Below are 18,735 nucleotides of genomic sequence, written 5' to 3'. Positions count from 1 at the left end.
CATTTGTTGACCCTGGACCATAAAGTTACTCAGACTGTGGCAGCGCTGCGTTTAAAATGACAACCACAGAGAACTGTGAACTCGACCTTTAAACTCGACCTTTGACCTTGCTGCCTTTGTTTAAAGCTCAGGTATTTTATTTGTGTGGGTTTGTTTTTCCACGCTGAATGTGAGCCTCCCTCTGTGTCACCTCCGTGTTTAGCAGCAAACCGAGAGGAAAATCAGCTGCGTGAGAAACCCGCTGGTCACGTGACCCGAGAGGCCCGTGCCGCTCACCTTTACGTTGGTGAAGTCGTAGTCGTACTGAGGGTGGAAGAAGTTCTCCGTGTTGATTTCCACAGTGAGCTGGAAGCTCTCGGGAGGCGCGTCCAGGGCCGGGGGCGAGCTGTACATGTCGGCTTCGTCTAAGTCGTGCAGAGACAGCGTCCCCAAGCTGGGGTACTCCAGCTCCTTAAAGCCCTCCTGCTTGTAAAACTCTTTGAGGGCCACGACGTTGACCAGGTCCTGCGGAGTGAACTGGGAGCTTCCGGTTGTCGCTTCGGCTCTGCAGCCCAGGAGCGCGGAGACGGCCTCCAGGCACAGCCTGACGTCCGGCATGCTGCTGCTGCGAGGACGGCGGGACAGCAGGCGGGGTCCTCCGGCTTCACAGGACAAATATCTGCCCCCTCTGAGGAACCGAGGTCGGAACCGAGCTGAAAAACGCGCAGAGACAGAAGAGAAGCTCGACGGCTGCGTCCGGACAGCTCCCCGAACTTTCGCTTTCACTTACACACAGCCGGGGGCGGGGCTTAACACACAGTTTCACTGAGAGCAAACACACCTGTTTCGTTCTTGGATGGAGGGCGTGTGCACTGAAACTCATCACGAGTTGTTGTGTTGTCACAGTAATAAATAGTTGTCTCTATCTGCGGTATCATGACAAAGTCATTGTTTGCTGTGAGGGCAGCTATAGCGCCCCCTTGTGCTGAGTCTGATTTTGGCACAGTACACGACTGTGGGGGTCATGCTGGAGGATGAAGTCACGCATGGAAGTCTGTCACTTCTGCAGGTCACCTGTGGGTGTCAGCAGGGAGTCACATGGTTCGATTTGATGAACCGGAGCCAATCAAAGTACAGGAGCTGGTCATGTGTGACACGAGTGGAACAGGATAAAATCCCTTCATTGATTCAATGAGTCAATGATGCTGCTGTCTGTGCTGAGCTCTGATGTGGGTGTACATCACGTTCTGATGTCACTCTGAGTCAGCTTCGTCTCCCTCACCTGTCCCATGTCTCGTTTCCTCTGCAGGTAAACCGTCTGTTTGCTCCTGCTGTAACCCACGGAGACGGGACGACGATCACCGGGTCACAGAGGTCAGTGGAAGGTCACGAACAGTCACACGAACAATCTTTAAAAATCATGTTTCCTCCTTTACGAGCAAATAATTAAAGTGAGTGAATCTCTCAGTGTGTGAGTTTCAAACAGGTTCTGTTTTATTACTGCTTCTAAAAACAAGCTCCACATGCAGCACAGCACTGTGCAAAAGTCTTGAACCAACCCTCGTTTCTTTATGTTTTGCCAGTAAAATCTGAAAAGGTGCTTTCACTGAAACATGAACATAAATATTTGGCAGCTTTTATCTTCAGCACAGCTGAACGCTGAGATTCAGAGGATTCACAGGCCTGTGCTGAGCACCACGCAGTGCAGGGAAGCCAGATGTAGAGACCTCACACATGAACCTGCAGCATGATGACCTGCAGTTTAATCAGATTTTTTACTCTTTGTGTCTCTGCAGGAAGAGTCTTTGCATTATTCCAGCCTGAAGCATCCAGACAAGCCCCGCCCCACCACCAGGAGAGGAACCGGATTGGCTGAAGAGAAGGTCCTGTACTCAACAGTGAACATGTGCAAGAACTCAAAGGCATCACATGACCACAGATAGAAGCACTTTAAATGAGCGTAAATGAATTTTTTAAATTAATAAAACTGTGAAAATATGTGATTAGATTTCAAAATCTAGATTTTAGTTTATTTGTTTGTGTAAACAGATAAGATTTATTTTTCAGTGAGCAGAAAAACTTAAAATGTTAAATATCCAGAAAGTTGCAATGAAAGCAAAATGTTTGTAAAACATTTCTGTTAATAAAGTAACAGCCATGAATGTAAATCTGCCACAGCAGATAATTACTAAACTAAAGAAAATCCTTTTTTACCCATGTGTGTGAATAGTTCCCTCGGGTCAGTTTCAAATCTTTATGTCTGTGTCTGAATATTGCTGCTGTAAATATGTTTGCTGTGCTGCTTCCATGAACAGGTTCCACACTTTGTCTGTTACTAATAAACTGATTCTGACACCACGATCTGTCCTGATGGCCGCCGGTCCAGATGTGACGCTCCACATGTGGACGCCTGTGAACGAGTCCTCGCTGTAACATGTAAAGACTCAGTGAAAGCAGCTGTGCTGCTGAAGCAGAGAGTGAAACATGAAACCAAACTGACTGACAGGATTTTAACAGCTTGTGTCACAGGTGAAACTAAGCTTCCCGTCACACGACCGTACACTCAGACTTTCAGAGTTTGTGCTCAGCTCTCGCTGCAGGTCTGCTGACGACAGAGGAGTAGATGACGCTGTGGTGGCTCTGCTCCGGCGGACTCCTGCTGGGTCTCTCTCTCCAGTTCTGTCGGCCCAGAGAGGCGTAGTGGATCGTCTCCCCACAGAGGGGCGGGGTCTCTAAGTCCTCACCCTCTGCAGACAGACACACCGTTTTAATCCCTCGTAGACTGACGTGAGGACATCGAACACCTGGTGAGGTTACCTGTTGGTGCGCTGGACGCCGTCCACGGCTGCAGCTCTGTGTCTTCACGTGTCGGTGCTGCTGCATGGAGAGATGAAGAGCGCAGCATCATCAGAAAACACGCTGACTCTAATACTGGATTCTGTTACCATAGCAACATCCATATTTTTGCATGTGCGGATTCATGTTTTAAACACAAAGTTTTGTTTATCTGAAGCTGCAAAAAAGAATCGTCAGCTCTCTCGTCAATAAAATCCTTTTAAACATAAATGAATCAGCCAACACGCTTCAGACTGCCTGAAATATAAACATCACTGAATAATAAATAACAATTAAATACTGATAATGATGCATGAAAAAAGTTCAGTATGAAAAACTGAAGCAGTGAAGGTGAATAATCTGAAGATGTCAAATATAAATATTTTTAATCAAATATTCTACATAAATAAATGAATTCATTAAAAAACCTTTGATGATAAAAACTTTCTCATGTCCCCCAAAATCATAGTTTCTTCTTTTTTTAAATCACATTTCAAATCATTTACTCTTTCACTGAATTCACTCGCACTCTGTGTAATCCCAGTCTGTGCCAGAAGGTGGCGCAGCGTGTCATAGTCTCAGGCAGGGTTGCTTCTAGCAGCATCCGTCTGCACGCACCCTGACAAACCCAGGAACTTAAATCCAAACGTTCACCTGCAGCTCTGCGTTTCCTCCTCCTGCACTTCATGCTGGTCAGCAACACACAGACAGCAGCTAAGAAGATGATCATCAACCCCACGCTGACGACAGCAACCAGCAGCAGAACTGAGAGCGCACACAACATCTGGTTCATGAACACGCGACACATCTGGCAGAAAACTACAAACGCGATTCCTAACCGGACTGACCGTTCTCAGGTCTCATGTTGCTCTTCTTCTTTATTTCTCCCACTTCTAATAAACAGAGCGAGAGGACGCACACACCCACACTGGTCGCACACTCACAACGTTTAAATGTCAAAGGTCATGTGAAAGTTTGCATCCAATAAACAAAGACATCTCATTTGAGGATTAAGATTGTGGTCAATTATATTTCACACAACTAAATAAAGACAACATTTGCAGGCACAGACAGATTTAAGGAAGTATGACGTAGATCCATTTGTAGCGCAGCACACGGGCAGGTTTGGTAAATCCATGTACGGTATGATTGCAGACAGCAGCGCTGTTTCACAGCTGTTACGTGTTTGAGTGTGGATGTATGATGATGTGTGTGGTGTTACCGGCTGTCACCACTGCAGGTGATGGAGGTGTGCTGGTGGACGGAGGCTGGCTGCTCGTCTCTGCGTGTGCTGGGAATGCAAACAGTTTCTATGTTTAAATCCTGGTTCACACAAACATGAATACAAAGCTCATGAAACAACCTGTAAATACACAAAACATGAACACGTGTAAACTACAGACAACGTGAAAGCAGCAGGTGAGTCCAGGCTGGACCGACCCACCTGCGAGGACCGTGACTCTGGCCTGCAGCAGCCCGTTGCAGACGTACTCTCCAGCGTCCTCTGGCTGCAGGTCCTGGATCTGCAGGGCGTCGTTGGTGAAGCTCAGCCGGCCGCCGCCCCTTTCTGGTTTCACCGTACCGTTTCTGTACTTGGTGAGGACGGCCTCCCGCCTCTCGCCCTCCCTCTGCTGGAACCACCTCTGTTTGGGTTTGGAGGAGCCGCTGCAGGGGAGCAGCAGCGTCCGGCCCGCGGACACCGTGTAGTCCCGACCTGAGGAGAAGACGCAGAGACATTCGCGCTGTCACTGCTGACCTTCTGTACTTGAGTGGCTGTGATATTGACAGGCGGCCGTAGGGACAGGGGGTTGGGCAGCGCATCTGTAGGTTGCCGGTTCGATCCCCGGGATCACAACCTGGTCGTTGTGTCCTTGGGCAAGACACTTTACCTACCGCCTACTGGTGTTGGCTTCTGTCAGTCTGCCAGGGCAGCTGTGGCTACAACCGTAGCTGCCTCCATCAGTGTGTGAATGAATAGTAAAGCGCTATATATATAAATGCAATCCATGATTATATTGTTCACGGCTTCTTGCTGGATCTGTGCTTCCTGTGTCGACTTTATTCTGCAGTGACGTTGTCGTGGTGCTTGTGCGTCGCTGTGGTGCCCTCTGCGTGAGGTGCAGGCTTTTGTTGGAGAGGACGCTGCTGTGGCGTCTGCTGGTTGCAGCCTCTGCAAACTAAAGCGGACTCGTCCCCCTCCCTGCAGCTGTGCTCATGCTGGAGGTGTTGAGCTCACAGACCTGAGGATGAGCAGCGCAGCTCCTCACACACGCCATGGCGTGTGAATGCTTCACCGCAGAGTTGCTAAAGCTCGTGGTCAGTCACCGATTGTAGCATGCAATCACACGCAAACAGACTCAGTGACCTATTAAAAGATGGTGTGATAATGACGAGCTGCTCTGCAGAGATAAGCCGGCTGTTTCTGCTCGCTCAGTTTCATATTTAGGCCACACATTTCCTGTTTTTATCGTTTCCACTTTAATATCCAGTCATCTTTCTGGAGGCGTGTGTGAGACAAATTTAAACAGTGGAAATGTTTCTTTTCACATCACTCCCACTCTGTGCCTCCGTGCCATCCACTTCTCTTTTACATAGAAAACTGATCATTTCGACACGTCCTTCTTCAAACCGCTGGCTTCCTTTGAGCCTCTGTGTGGTTTTAATGTGCCTGCATCAGTGTGAGGGCACTTCATGCTGTCATCGATTCTTCAGCCTGAAGAGCTGGTGACTGTGTGAGTGCAGACGTTAGGTTTCATACTCAGTTCCTTACTTTGGAGAAGCTGCGTCAGCGATAAGCAGACATTTCTGCACTGCAGAGCTGATGAAGAAGTGAGCGCTCAGTTCACAGGAGTGTTTGCCACACATGCATCTGCCTGCTGTGTGCAGACGGAGCGATTTGTATTGTGTAACTTGTCTCTGTCATTGGCTCCCAGCTGGCTGCTACTCCAGCGGGAACAAGTACAAATACTTTGCTACTGTACTAGTAGTTTTCAGGTTCCTGTGTTTGACTCGAGTAGTTTCTTTTATACTTTTAACTTTTATTCGCTACATGTTGAAACAAATATTCGTACTTTCTGCTCCTTACATTTGAAAACAGGCTCGTTACGTTTGATTGGACGGTTTTGAGGTGATTTATTATTTTGTCGCTGTGAGGCTTCAAACATCAAACTGATTTGAACCTGATCAGGATCACATGAGAGGAAACTCAGTTCGATTATTAATGACCAGGAGATTACAGCGTGCGGCAGAGTCAGGGCGGCCAGGCTGTCGTAAAGCTTTTCCCTGTTCCTCGTCTTTCCCTGCATTTATTATTTGTTTCCCACCCCCAACCCACCCACCCTGGTGGCTCCACCCCCAGCATACCTGTCAGCACCTGCAGCTCAGCCACCAGCTGCTGGTTACAGCGGTATCTTCCATGATCCGACTCCTTCAGATGCTGGACGCAGAGGTCGCCATTAACCATGAGGCGGTAGCGCCGGCAGTCCTTGTTGGTCTTGTAGCCGCCCCGTCGGGTCACCAGGACCTCCTGATCCTGCCGAGTCCAGATCACGTCTGAGCTGCCAGAGCTGCCGCACGGCAGACAGACGTGGTGATTCTCAGGGACCGAAAACCAGATCGCTGCTGGGGCAGAGGACGGGGTCACACATCTGAAACTGTCGAACTCAAGCAGTACAAATGTGCTTTAAATACAGCCACAGGTCCTCTAACGTGGCTGAACCAATGCAGCACACAGGTGAGCTCACCTGGTTAAGCTGCATTAAGGCTTAACATGGTTTACTGTGAGGTTAATAAAAGACTTTCTCATAGAGGCCGTTTGCTTTGGTAACTTCTGCCTGAAAGACGTGAAGATGACGACGTCCACGACACTTTAAACGTCAAACGTAAAAACAGGGCAAAGGCTCAAATGTTGCTGTGGTCATCTTTTATATACAGTCTCGTACAGGTTCTCCTTTAGTGATCCGTCTCCTATATTTAGATGATGTGATGAAGCTGTGTGACACTCACACCCTGCTGATGCTCCGGCTTCAGTTTGTTTCCTCTTTTATCTCATGGAAACGTCTGCGTCTAAATTTACAACGTTGCAAAATGTTTGCTGGACAGCGTTTTGTCGAGCAGGGCGGTGAACGATGTCGTGTGTCAGAGGAAATCTACACGCACTGACTGTAAACATGCATAAAGAACTGTGATTTATGACGTTTTCATCTTTAACTTATTTTGCACCAATAAAGAAATAATCATCTTCCGATGGACTCTTTCATAACAGCATGTGAGTCATTTCAGTCCATCAAAATGTTTTTATGGGAATTTGACACAAAAAGATGTTTTTCTAGAACATGTTTGATTACATCAAGTTTGCAAAAATGGAAACAACAACTGTACAAAAGTAAACTGAGGCGTGCACCGTCCAACTTTAACCCAACAAAGGCAACCCATAAATAAGAACAACTGTATTATTGTTTCCTCGCGGTTCCCTGAAAGTGTGACGAGGACAGAAGAACGGGAGGTTTTCGTACCTGTGGAGTTTCCCGTGCAGCCGATCAGACCTGAGAGCAGGAACCAAACGTGACAGGAGAACATGTTCAGGAACAAACGTGGAGCTGCAGAGCTGCCGACGCGCCTCGAGCCTGTCTGTCTCTGCACCGCTCTTCCTCTCCTTCCTCGTCCTCAGTGACTCAGGGAGCGTCAGCGGCCTGGAAAATAAAGAGGCGTGCTCCCGCTGCAGGTCTGCTGTGTCGCATGGATCTGATGAGCAGCTGGAAGCTCTCGGATGAAGGACTAGCTGAGATTTTAACCTTTGTTCCTCTGAATGTTTGTGTGAAAGTCAAACAAAAGGTAAACATGATGACATCATGCTCGCAGCAGGAGGCGTGGAAGGTTTGATCCTGAGGATTTCCTGCAATTAGAGAAAAGTCACATGATGAAGGTTAGAAAACACCTGTGGCTCTGTGACGTTATCATCACCTGCAGAGTGGAATCACTTTAAAACATCACAGACTCGGACTAATGCAGGGAACATCCCCTCAGGCTCGCTGTCGGTGCAGCTTGATCACACGGTAAACACACGTGTTGGCTCGAGGCGCTGCAGCAGACACGTGAATATTTCATTATATCCTCAAATATCTCTGAGGCTTTACCAGGTGTGTTTCCCAGAGCCGGAGGATGATCGATGAGCGAGTCCTGATGAGATCCACCTTTAGGGAAAAACAGGCTTTTGTTCACTCAACAGTTTTGTCTTTTTCTTTTTTCCATGGAAACGTGAGAAAAATGCTGGAAAAGCTGGAATTTCATTGACTCAACTTTAGGCTCTGTGTGACACACATGGAGATAAATAACTTCACAGAGGTTCACACTGTAACGTTTTCTGGGTAATTTCCTTCCTTTAACGTAAGATGACAGAAAAAATGACACTGAGGTCACTTGTCCCCTGTGAGGACACCTGCCTCAAAACTCCCATCATCTTAAACTGGTTTCCTGAGCTCGCTGCACTCAGACCTGCAGCAGTTTAAAGTGTGTCTCATCACACAGAGACGTGAAGCTTCAGTCTTCAGCGTCTCTCAGCACAAACACTCACTGATCAACGATCAGCGATGAAGGATCAGCAGGGTTTCTGTGACAAACTGAACTGTTTTCTAATTCGTCTCCTTCGTTCACCTTTTCTTTTATTTCTACATGTCCACGTGATGAAGACGAGGGGGACGACAGCACCCAGAACCAGCTGCTGCTCAGAATGAGCCCCTGGAAGAAGACACAGTAACGCAGCTCAGATCAACGTGACGCACCTGAAAGCACCAAAGAACCAGGAGCTCTGCTCAGACTCAGCCACAGCTCAGCTTGTTTCTGATGTACCTGATACCTTTAGAGCCGGTCGGAGCAGCACGCTCTGTTTTGTGTAACTATTTTAAAATCCCGGTAGCTCTGCAACCACATAAGCTAGCAATATGATTCTTTTGCATATGAAACCGGAGGAGTTGTACTTGCATCTTATGCCATCAGCTTGTCCTCGGTCACGGTTTCCTTCCACATATAGCTTTGCAAAAACTGCATCAAAGCACTTGCAGCAACAAAAACATAATATTCCAGAAACACGCTTTGCCGATCTGATCAGCTGTTTGTAACACTTCCTATGTCTATCAGCGGGAACTATCACATGTCCGCCATGACTTGCCCAAAACCGGAAGTGACGTCATTTTGCGGAAATGTAGTTTTTTACCATCAGCGCCTCATGAGCCTATACTGGTGTTTTTAAAAGTTATGTTTGACTTTGTGACTTCCTGTGTCGTTTCTGGGATGCTGAGGACTCATATTGCACTGCTGGAAATAGTTTATTTTGATGCAGATGCTGCTTTTTTTTGCAAATTTGCATGATAATATTTATTTTCGTTTTTCCTGCAGTATACAAAAATTGGTGTATTTCAAAAATAAAACTATGAAGACACTCAAGATAAATTTCCTGTGGTGGGAAACTATTTTGTGCAACTTTTTTGTATTTACAGTTTTGAGGGATAAGCCTCTTAAATTTCTCTCACTAGAAATATATGTTAAAAAAAACAAAAACGATTTTCAATTTTTTTGTAGTTTATTGCACTTTTTTGCAATTTATGTAATTACTATGCACTTAATGCAGACATTATTAAAATTTGGGCTGTAATGGTTGTATTGATGTATAGCAACTTGAAATGCTCGCAAAAATGGCTCCACAGCAGGTAAAAATATAATATAAGCTCTGGCAGACTTGGTTCTATTATTCTATTATTAAAGAATAAACATGCTTTCATTTACATCTGCTGGTTTCAAAGAAGGAGACAAAACAATGAAACTAGATTCATATTTTGGCAACTTTTTCAAATAAGGTGTCGTTGTTAGAGACATTAAAGCCTCAGCCAATCATGTTTGCTCTGTAAAGCGGCCACAGCACCTTTCTGCGACGTGTCAGTCGGGTCTTTGGTCACATCCAGATTAACCGCTGCTCCGCCAGCACAGGAGTACAGTCCAGAGTCGCTGAGCTGAACGTCTCTTAAAGTTACGAGTCTCCTTACCTGCAGCGACGTTAGAGCCCAGAGCAGCGGCTGCTAACAGGCAGCAGCACACGTCCAGCTTCATCCTGACTGCAGTCATCAGCTCACATGAGCACACTCTGTGGGCTCACAGCATGTTTCTCATCAGCTCAGCGTGCTCGTCGCTCAGTGCTGATAAATGTCAGAAACACGTACACGTGACACGTGTCTGCTGCGCTCACTGTCTGCTTGGATGATTATAAACAGATGAAGTCCTGAGGTCGCAATTCTGAATCTTACAGCTACAAACCTCCACGCTGTCACCTCCACGGCGTGGAGGATGTAACATGGAACACAGGCGAGGAACATTAACTAAACCTAAAGACTAAGAAACAAGTAAGGGAGCTGGAAGAGACGAGAGCAGCAGAAGCCCTGAATCAGAGTAACATAGCTTGTGTGTTTGTCCAGGTTCATTCATGTGTTATTAACAGACCGATGACGGTGACACAGGAAGGAAGCTGAGCAGCTGATGGGCCGTCTGTGCTTTCAACAGCTGAAGCTGTGAAGCTCAGCGGACACGTCTGCACACAAACACAAAGTCAACACAAATCTACTGTTTTCCAAGTTTACTTGATCTAAATGTGAATATTATCAGTGTTTTAAATGTGACTGCAGCAGACGTGTGACATGTTTCGTCATTAATACCAAAACGCTTTAAATCAAAGCTTTTATTCATGTGTTCATGAAGTGAATCAACTGCACTCAGAAACTTTCTCAGGCCAACAATAGTTATCTTACAAGCTTTTGTCTTTATAATCATGTCTGTAAAGGATTTTTATCACTTTGACCTTCAGATCAATCTACTGACTGGAGGAAAGGTCAGAGGTCAAACACACACACTACAGCACACTGTAAGAATCAAAGCTTTTAGCTTTTTGTCAATTTTCCACCGATGAATCATGAACCTCGAACACGTCGATGGACGGAGGACAGATTTCAGGCTCCACCCCCCACCGCAGCCACCCTGCGCTGGATGAGTGGGTGGGTGTGACCATGAGCTCTGCACCTCAGCACAGTTGGGTCAGAATTTATTTAAGCTTTTTAGCGTAAGTGTTTAAAGACAGACACACTAACAAAAGCCTCCTGGGTCGATTTCATCAGCTGCAGTTTCACAATAATTCAGAATAATCTCGACATATGCATGTTACATGTTCCCATGAATATCTGTGCTGTGCAGACTGTTCCTGACAGCAGGACATTCAGGTGAAGCTACACCGGTCCGGCCTGCTTCTTGGGTTTCTCCAGTAAGACATACGTGTTGTTGACGGGCTGTGAAGAACCTGTGGATCATAAACATCATCAGTCTGAGTGGGTTGTGTGTAACAAACACAGCTGTGCAGGTTTGGCGTGTTCACCATGAGTTTGTGTAAAATGAGGTGCTGAGTGGCAGCTCAGGTGTTACCGGTCGTGTTTCCAGTCCGTGGCAGCTCAGCGATGGTGTCGTATGTGGCATCACTGTGGTCTGATCCTCCTGTTAAAATGTTTATCAAATAGTCTTCATCAGATCCAAGTAACAGTCCAGTTTTAAGCTGTTACACACAACAAATCAACATTTTCAGCTTTAGAAGACACCAGATCCAAAAGTTTGATCACACAAAATAATTTTGGGTTATCCAAAAATAACTCACGTGTGGCTCTTTTAGTACCCGTCCAAATCAGAAGCAAGAATTAAAGTTACCTTTATTATTTCCAGCATGGAAAGTGGAAGCAGTCAAGGAATGTGGAAAATCTGTAAATGAAATATTTTGATTAGATGCAGCATGAAGGTGGAAGGAGATGAAGTGTCAGCAGAAGGTTTGCTTAGATCATGTGACTGTGAAGGCTCAGTGCAGCACAGGTGTTACTGGTGTCGTTTCCAGTCTGTGGCAGCTCAGCGATGGTGTCGTATGTGGGATCACTGTGGTTTGATCCTCCTGTCAACAACAAGTCTCAGTAAGAGTTTGGCAGACATCACTCTCCTGCTTTACTGTTGATGAGGTTCAGAATTTGAAAGTTATCCAATGGACCGATTCGTATACAGCACTTTGGGGATCAAACCACCGACCTCCCAATCAGCAGAGGACCTGCTCTGCCGCCTGAGCTACAGCCAACCCAAACATCCAAACTTCAATCGGCTTAATTACAGAATGAACTAGAAGACGACGATAGAGTAAAAATAATAATATGAAACACAGCTACAAGATTTCAGTGCAGTTTTCAGTTTAAAATATTATCTACATAACATCTAATGATGGAAACAACAGGAGGGGAAATAATTTAAGTGGCTGCTCCATCAGGCAGTGTGCAGGTCGTAGGCGAGCTCCTGAGAACAAACACTGGATTCATTCAGACTATCAAACTACAAGCAGCTCCGATGATGAGCCTCAGTCACAGCTGCTTCACTCTCACCATTTATAAGATGAAGTTCTGCTCCAGCTGGTATCTCATCATAGACGTGGAGCTGTTTGTCAGTCCCTGCAGACAGATCAGAGTCAGCTCCTGCTTTAAAGTTTAAAACACGCTGCCTGTGATGACGTCCAGCTGTGATAATGAAAGTGAAGCTAAACTGGACTGTGGCTGCTTAGGAAGCTTTTGCTGTTAAACTGAGTTTAGGAAATACTGACCGCTGACCTTTCACCTCACATATTTACAGTGACCAACCTGCTCTCACCTCGAAGGTGTCTGTTTGCACCAGAATAAAGTCCACAGGATGTAAAATCAACAGTGAGGCAGAATAAAATCATTTTAGGTTTGGAGTTAACAGTAATATTATATAAGTGCTGTGTACTCATTTAAAATGAAAGATTAAAGATTCATTTGTAGAAAAGAAACTGTAACCTTTGAACTTGTGTTAGCTTTATTGTTAGCTAAGCTGCTAACAGCATACGCTAATTTATTTTATTTTATTACTTTATTCACATCTTCACTCACCGAATGGAATCTGTGCACAGAGGTGAACACGCAGTAGTAAAACACAGCTAACTGAACTGCATTAGCTCAGGTGGCTAATGTGTTAGCATGATGTGTTAGCATGATGTGTTAGCATGACGTGTTATTATGATGTGTTAGCATGATGTGTTAGCATGACGTGTATTATGATGTGTTAGCATGATGTGTTAGCATGACGTGTTATTATGATGTGTTAGCATGATGTGTATTATGATGTGTTAGCATGATGTGTTAGCATGACGTGTTATTATGATGTGTTAGCATGACGTGTATTATGATGTGTTAGCATGATGTGTTAGCATGACGTGTTATTATGATGTGTTAGCATGATGTGTTAGCATGACGTGCATTATGATGTGTTAGCATGATGTGTTAGCATGACGTGTTAATATGATGTGTTAGCATGATGTGTTAGCATGACGTGTTATTATGATGTGTTAGCATGATGTGTTAGCATGACGTGTTAGCGTGATGTGTTAGCATGACGTGTTAGCATGACGTGTTAATATGATGTGTTAGCATGATGTGTTAGCATGACGTGTTAGCGTGATGTGTTAGCATGATGTGTTAGCATGACATTTGAGCTGACAGACAGACCGCAGCTCACAGCCACCATCGTACTAACAGATGTTTCAAAAGAACCGAGTGAAGGAAGCTAAACTGGACCACAGCAGATATGTGAGAATGATGCGACTAACATGTCTAAACCAATGAATAAGTCATGTAAACCACAGATTCTGGTCATGTTTCTCTTTACTCACCTCGTCTGCTGGACCTGCATCTCCACATGAAGCAGGCAGTGATGAGGATGAGGATGGAGAGAAGAAGAAGACCAGTTCCTATCAGGAAACTCTGCACTGGAAAAGCTGGACAAGGTCAGAGTGATGAACACGGATCATGCATCACATACATGGACTCTCTGTAATATTTAATATATAAACACATCAGACCTCACTCTAAAGGTCATTTATGCTACAGGCCAGAAGAGATGAACATGTTTACATTTAAACCTGTTCAACTGCACTCGTTAGATTCTTTGATGCAATCATACCTGATGGAGCATCGGGGGGTGATGCAGTTGTTACTGATGCTGTATGAGTTGTAGCAGTAGGTGGTGTTGTTGTTTTTGTTGTCTTATTATCTTAAGTACAGAAAAAAGAAAATGTAGATACATAAAAAATAACAGCTTAAAAATCAACAATTGAACTTTAAATATACGAGTTGGTTAAAAACAAACTCCACATACAAACAAAGTAAAAAACTGAACTGAAGAATTTCACATAACATCTTGTGATTTGTGAACAATGATTGGATGCTGTCTGACTGATGCTGATTAATGTCACGCGGTGAAGCTGACATGTTTTAACTTTGTGTTTTTAAGCATTTGTGCATGAGTTGCTGTGTTTCATCGTTTTTAATCTTTAATAATGTCCAGTGTTTTATTCGTACAGTTTCATTGCATGCTTTTATTGTGTATATTGTTGACGTGTTGCCGGAAGACTTCCAGGCATGCCAGTTATAAGACTGTGACCAATCAGGGTTCGCCCTTGGCCACCGTAGGTCAATAAGAGGACCTGGCGGGGCAGATGAAGGGGGCTAGAGGTAGAGCATGAGAGACTGCAGCAGCGACACGGCGGGATAGCCAGTGGTCGGCGACTGTTGCAGAGAGCGGCAGAAAACAGAGGAAACTCTACAAAAACATTTCTGTGTTACTTTTGGGTTCATGTGTCTCACCTCTGTCAGATCTCTGTCCTTTGGTCACATTCAGATAAGCAGCTGGTTCTCCATCACAGTAGTACAGTCCAGAGTCAGCAGGCTCAGCTTCTCTTATACGTAATGTTGTGTCCTCCGTGGAAACAGAAATCCTTCCTTCATTTATTTCTCCAGAGTCTCGTCTCCACGTGGGAACAGCTGATCCTCCAACATCATGAGAACAGTTCAGAGTGATGCTGCTCCTCTCTGCAACACTCACTATTGTTGTTCCTGTGAAGAATTCATGACATTTATCATTAAAGTGATTCTTTCCAACGTGCTGATTGGTTTAAAGGTGGACGTCAACAGGAAAGAGGAGGACAGGGAGCACAGAGAGGGCTGCAGCCGACAGCGTTCATTGTTTTCACTGTTTCACTTCATCCATTTCTATTTATCTGTTTCCATCAAACTGGAGCTCAGGCAGCAACAACAGCACAGACAGACACGAGTCCACACAGTATATCTGCGCACTGCCCTCTGGTGGCAGCACACAGCTACTACAGGCTGTGTGAAGCTGGCCCGAGCCGCCACTTCAAACAGGAAGTCTGCGCTCTGATGATACCGGTTATCTCTGCTGGCGTTTTAGGTTTTTGATGTCAAAGCAAAGACAGAATGACATCGTCAACATAAAGTCGGTCACTGCACAAAAACCCAAAAATGCTTCAGTGTGATCGTATCAGCTGAAGTTCAGATACACTGGTTTGAGTTTACAGAGAGCAGAGATAAGACTTTTATTATTATGTAGCTGCTCACTGGTTACTGCAGCATGTGAGGTTACACATGAAGAACATTACAGTTATTACTTTATAGAAACTCATCGACAGTAACAGGAAGCACATGTGACAAAACAAAGCTGCAACTAAAGTTAAAAACACGTCTGAAATGCAGCTTTTCATTCTCACTGAATTCGTTTGAGTCAGTTATTATTTTTTTATGGAAGACGCGTGATTTTTAAACAGGTCAACTGTTAAAATGTTTGATGTTACCTGATGGGATCACTGTCAGCTCCACAGCTGCTTCATGGTTACAGAAGTATCTGCCAGAGTCTGAGGGAGCAGCTCTGAGGATGATCAGAACCCCGTCAGCCTGTGAACTGTATCGTTTCTGTGGATCATTGATGTGTTTTTTGTCTCCGTCTCCATCAGCTGTAAGTATGTCAGCTCTGCTTCCTCCACTCTCTCTGCTCCACCTCACTCCACCCTCCACAGAGTGAGGACAGGGCAGAGTGATCTGCGTCCCCTCCTTAACTCCTTCATGGGTCAAACCTGCAAAAACAAACAGTTTTCAGAATCACATAAACCTTCAGATGCTGTGGACACACAGTAACATCACACGTTTATCCTCATGTAAATAGGGGCAGGGATAGCTCAGTAGGTAAAGTGGTCGCCCCATGATCGGAAGGTCGGCGGTTCGAATCCACTTAACGGCTACCCTGAGGTACCCCTGAGCAAGGTACCGTCCCTACACACTGCTCCCCGGGTGCCTGCTTAGTGGGCTGCCCACTGCTTCACTGGGTGAATGGGTCAAATGCAGAGAAAAACAAGTAATTTCCCCATGGGGATCAATAAAGTATCCATTATTATTATTATTATAACTGGAGACTTTCTCAATGTTTTGATTTTTTAAATCAAGTTTCATAAAATTAAACTTTGATAGAAATCAGGAAGAATAACGACGCTCTACATCATCCGAGTCTCAGAAGAAGCTCAAAGAGTCTCACCTGCAGCGACATTAGAGCCCAGAGTGCAGGCCAACAGGCAGCAGAAGATGTTCACCTTCATCCTCACACAGTGCGAAGTGTCTGAACAGTTCCTGTGTGATCTGAGAACAGGAACTCGGCCTCTGTGAACACGCCTGTTCTTCTTCCTGCTGCTCACTTCTTGTGGTTAATGAATACAGATGCTCCTTTTATAGTTTGGAATGTGATGTAATTTACATTCTGACAGTTTTGTGTTATCGACTGATGCAGATATAAGATGATGTCGTCGTAGGCGGAGGTAGAAGGTTCCAGGGTGGGGGTGGTGGGGCGTCTGATCTCCTGTCTTACTGTAGAAACCAGATCAGTTACATCAGTGAGTTTTCGCCACGCAGCGAATAATCAAATAATAATCAAATAACAACTTTGGATTGTTTTAAATCATGTAGCCAGTGAGGCAGGGATCACTGACACTAATCTGATGGCTGAAGGAGGGCTGTGTGTACATACAAAGGTCAGCTGCGTTTACATACTTAATAATATGACCCGCCCATGCACTAAATGACTGTCTGTGAGGGACAGCCAATAAGAAGAGAGTTGTCTTAAAGGAGAAAGAGAGTGAAGTGTGGGGTGAAAGACGGTCAGAGGATGAGCAGCAGAGACTGAGTGGATGATCAGAGTGATGATGTCAGAGCGTGACAGTGTGGGGAAGCAGAAGTGATGAGATGAAGAAAAACCTCAGGAACATGAGGGAGCACAGATCTTATCCACAAGAAGCTTAATGTGGCATTTTTGTAAACCCGGAGTCATCAACGCTCTCGTAGTCGAGCCCAACAATGAAAATGATTTTATGCTGTAAAGCTGCTTTTGAGTCTCACGTCTGAGTCCTGCGTTCGGGTCCGACCCCGACAGCCGAGCCTGACCCTGAGTTTAACACTCTCAAAGTGTAAACGTGAGAGAGCAGAGTGATGAGCTGCTGCAGGAGGAAATTCAACACAACGATTTCACAACAGCTGTCTGTGAACTTTAGAAGAGTCAGACGGATGACACACAAGCAGAGAGCTGCAACCCTGTGGGTTTATCCAGGACTGCAGCAAGAAAACAACCACAGCACAGACGTCACAGAGGTCACAGACGTCACAGAGGTCACTGAGGTCACAGAGGTCACTGAGGTCACTGAGGTCACAGAGGTCACTGAGGTCAGCGTCCTGGTGCTGGAAACCAAACAGGTTTGTGTTTTTAAAGCTGTGTGTGTCAGAAATCAAACTGTGAGGCTGAAGGACTCAGACCAGTCACTGTTTCACATATTGATGAGTGTGGCTGCATTTCCTCCTGTGTCCCACTGCACTTCCTGCTTTATTTTGAAGGGTCGTCTCCTGCTCAACGTGATGCTGCTTTGTCAGCTGCTGCCTGTGTCTCGTGATTCTGCACCACAGACCTCATCATTCGGAGCAGCAGCAGCGGTGACACTGGCCTCTGAGGGATGATAGGGATGACACACAGTCTGCATGAGGAGGCTGGTGGGGTCGAAATCTTCTGCTGCTTTGGTCAGACTCATAGTTTGGGTTAAAATCCACCCAACCTCTCTAACTTTGTCTCCAAACAGCTTAACCTGAGGCGACTCTCTCATGTACTCTTTTAATCCAGCACGTCAGACTCCCTAAAAATCTGAGCATCGGCCTCCTGTCGCTCTGTCAGTGCCACTGTCTCCCCATCATCACAGCTGGTCTCTCCTGCAGTTGCTTTGGATGGTTGGCCTGGGTATTCAAACTCACGTCTTCTTAGCATAGCTTCAACAACAGCTGTCGTTCTTCATCAGTTTATCCCTCCTCGCTCTAGCTCACATTAAATAATCGGGTTAAACAGCCCTCTCTCTCAGACACCTCCATACCTGCACAGGTTTGTCACGTGGACGGCTGCCTCCTCCTCTTCATGGCTGCCCTCACTTCCTCCTTACTCCTCTGAACTTCCTGGTCCATAATCCTTCCTCGTCTCTCAGATACAATCTCTTTTCTCAGTGTCACATGAAGGTGACTGTCAGCCTTTGTCTTTGCTGTAGCTACCACCTAGCTATCAACCTCCTCTTCTTCAAAGTCATCCTACCATTAAATGCTGCAGGTATACACCCTCCCCTGACACCACCTTACAGTCTCCTAGCTTTCACTTTCCCCTTCCTGTGTTAGATGTAGCCCACCTGTGTGCACCTTCATCACAATCACAGTTTCATTTCTCTCTCCAAACCCACCCAGCACCTCCGTCACCTCTGTTCCCTGCACCTGGATGTCAGAGCTCTGCTCCAATCACCACTCGCTATGATCCTGTCTGACCTCCTCCTGACCTCCACAACACTGTTCACCTGCTCCACCTTCGAGGCTTCCCCTACTCCATTTCTATCTGCACCATGGAAGAACAGCTAGCATCCATCTCCAGCATCAGCCTTGCTTCCCGTCCACACATCTACCTTCCTCCATGATATCAGCAGCTTTATCA

At 45.7% G+C, this 18,735-nt stretch overlaps 4 protein-coding genes across 11 annotated transcripts in view; 1 reads left to right on the top strand and 3 right to left on the bottom strand.

Annotated features, from left to right (window-relative positions):
- LOC309698598 (uncharacterized protein) overlaps window positions 1-1,324 on the bottom strand; it is a 5,125-nt gene extending 3,801 nt beyond the window's left edge. The window contains exon 1 of the mRNA XM_082521149.1: window positions 277-1,324. Within this exon, the coding sequence (XP_082377275.1) occupies window positions 277-597 (321 nt within the window). The 5' untranslated portion in view covers window positions 598-1,324. The remainder of the gene's footprint in view (window positions 1-276) is intronic.
- The window catches only part of LOC309698599 (uncharacterized protein), an 11,468-nt gene extending 8,927 nt beyond the window's left edge, over window positions 1-2,541 (top strand). Inside the window, exons 4-5 of the mRNA XM_082521150.1 lie at window positions 1,289-1,353; window positions 1,776-2,541. Coding sequence (XP_082377276.1) covers window positions 1,289-1,353; window positions 1,776-1,922 — 212 coding nt within the window. The 3' untranslated portion in view covers window positions 1,923-2,541. The remainder of the gene's footprint in view (window positions 1-1,288; window positions 1,354-1,775) is intronic.
- Window positions 2,542-2,550: 9 nt separating this feature from the next.
- LOC309698596 (uncharacterized protein) lies at window positions 2,551-9,972 on the bottom strand (the record flags this gene model as incomplete). Of its 6 annotated transcripts, XM_082521141.1 has the most annotated exons (11): window positions 8,662-9,011; window positions 8,467-8,550; window positions 7,950-8,006; window positions 7,329-7,708; window positions 6,178-6,435; window positions 4,259-4,528; window positions 4,037-4,105; window positions 3,663-3,707; window positions 3,469-3,579; window positions 2,797-2,856; window positions 2,551-2,726 (listed from the first exon to the last, which is right to left on the bottom strand). In XM_082521141.1, the coding sequence occupies exons 4-11, from the start codon at window positions 7,390-7,392 to the stop codon at window positions 2,551-2,553; spliced, it is 1,053 nt and encodes a 350-aa protein (XP_082377267.1). In that variant the 5' UTR covers window positions 7,393-7,708; window positions 7,950-8,006; window positions 8,467-8,550; window positions 8,662-9,011. The 6 variants fall into 6 exon arrangements, with proteins under 6 accessions (XP_082377267.1, XP_082377268.1, XP_082377271.1 ...); XM_082521142.1 differs by lacking the exon at window positions 7,950-8,006; XM_082521145.1 differs by lacking the exons at window positions 7,950-8,006; window positions 8,467-8,550; window positions 8,662-9,011 and adding an exon at window positions 9,852-9,972.
- LOC309698593 (uncharacterized protein) lies at window positions 9,964-16,366 on the bottom strand. Of its 3 annotated transcripts, none has more exons than XM_082521130.1 (10): window positions 16,270-16,366; window positions 15,536-15,814; window positions 14,532-14,780; window positions 13,849-13,938; window positions 13,559-13,663; window positions 12,258-12,323; window positions 11,705-11,782; window positions 11,548-11,598; window positions 11,272-11,340; window positions 9,964-11,149 (listed from the first exon to the last, which is right to left on the bottom strand). In XM_082521130.1, the coding sequence occupies exons 1-10, from the start codon at window positions 16,328-16,330 to the stop codon at window positions 11,079-11,081; spliced, it is 1,119 nt and encodes a 372-aa protein (XP_082377256.1). In that variant the 5' UTR covers window positions 16,331-16,366; the 3' UTR covers window positions 9,964-11,078. The 3 variants fall into 3 exon arrangements, with proteins under 3 accessions (XP_082377256.1, XP_082377257.1, XP_082377258.1); XM_082521131.1 differs by having other exon boundaries at window positions 11,714-11,782; XM_082521132.1 differs by having other exon boundaries at window positions 13,559-13,654.
- Window positions 16,367-18,735: the final 2,369 nt, after the last annotated feature.

Source organism: Aulonocara stuartgranti, assembly GCF_965226115.1.
Source record: "Aulonocara stuartgranti genome assembly, chromosome: 22".
Classification (NCBI taxonomy): domain Eukaryota; kingdom Metazoa; phylum Chordata; class Actinopteri; order Cichliformes; family Cichlidae; genus Aulonocara; species Aulonocara stuartgranti.
Note: the sequence above shows the minus strand (reverse complement) of the source record. Positions and strands in the feature narration are given on the sequence as shown.

Bases quoted from the DNA above. Each gene is read 5' to 3' on its own strand.
- LOC309698593 (XM_082521130.1), bottom strand. From the start codon at position 16,330: ATGAAGGTGAACATCTTCTGCTGCCTGTTGGCCTGCACTCTGGGCTCT. The intron at 12,324-13,558 runs GTGAGTAAAGAG...ATCTGTCTGCAG, and splicing joins ATGCAGGTCCAGCAGACGAG to GGACTGACAAACAGCTCCAC. The intron at 11,599-11,704 runs GTGCTGCACTGA...TTTCATTTACAG, and splicing joins AAACGACACCAGTAACACCT to ATTTTCCACATTCCTTGACT.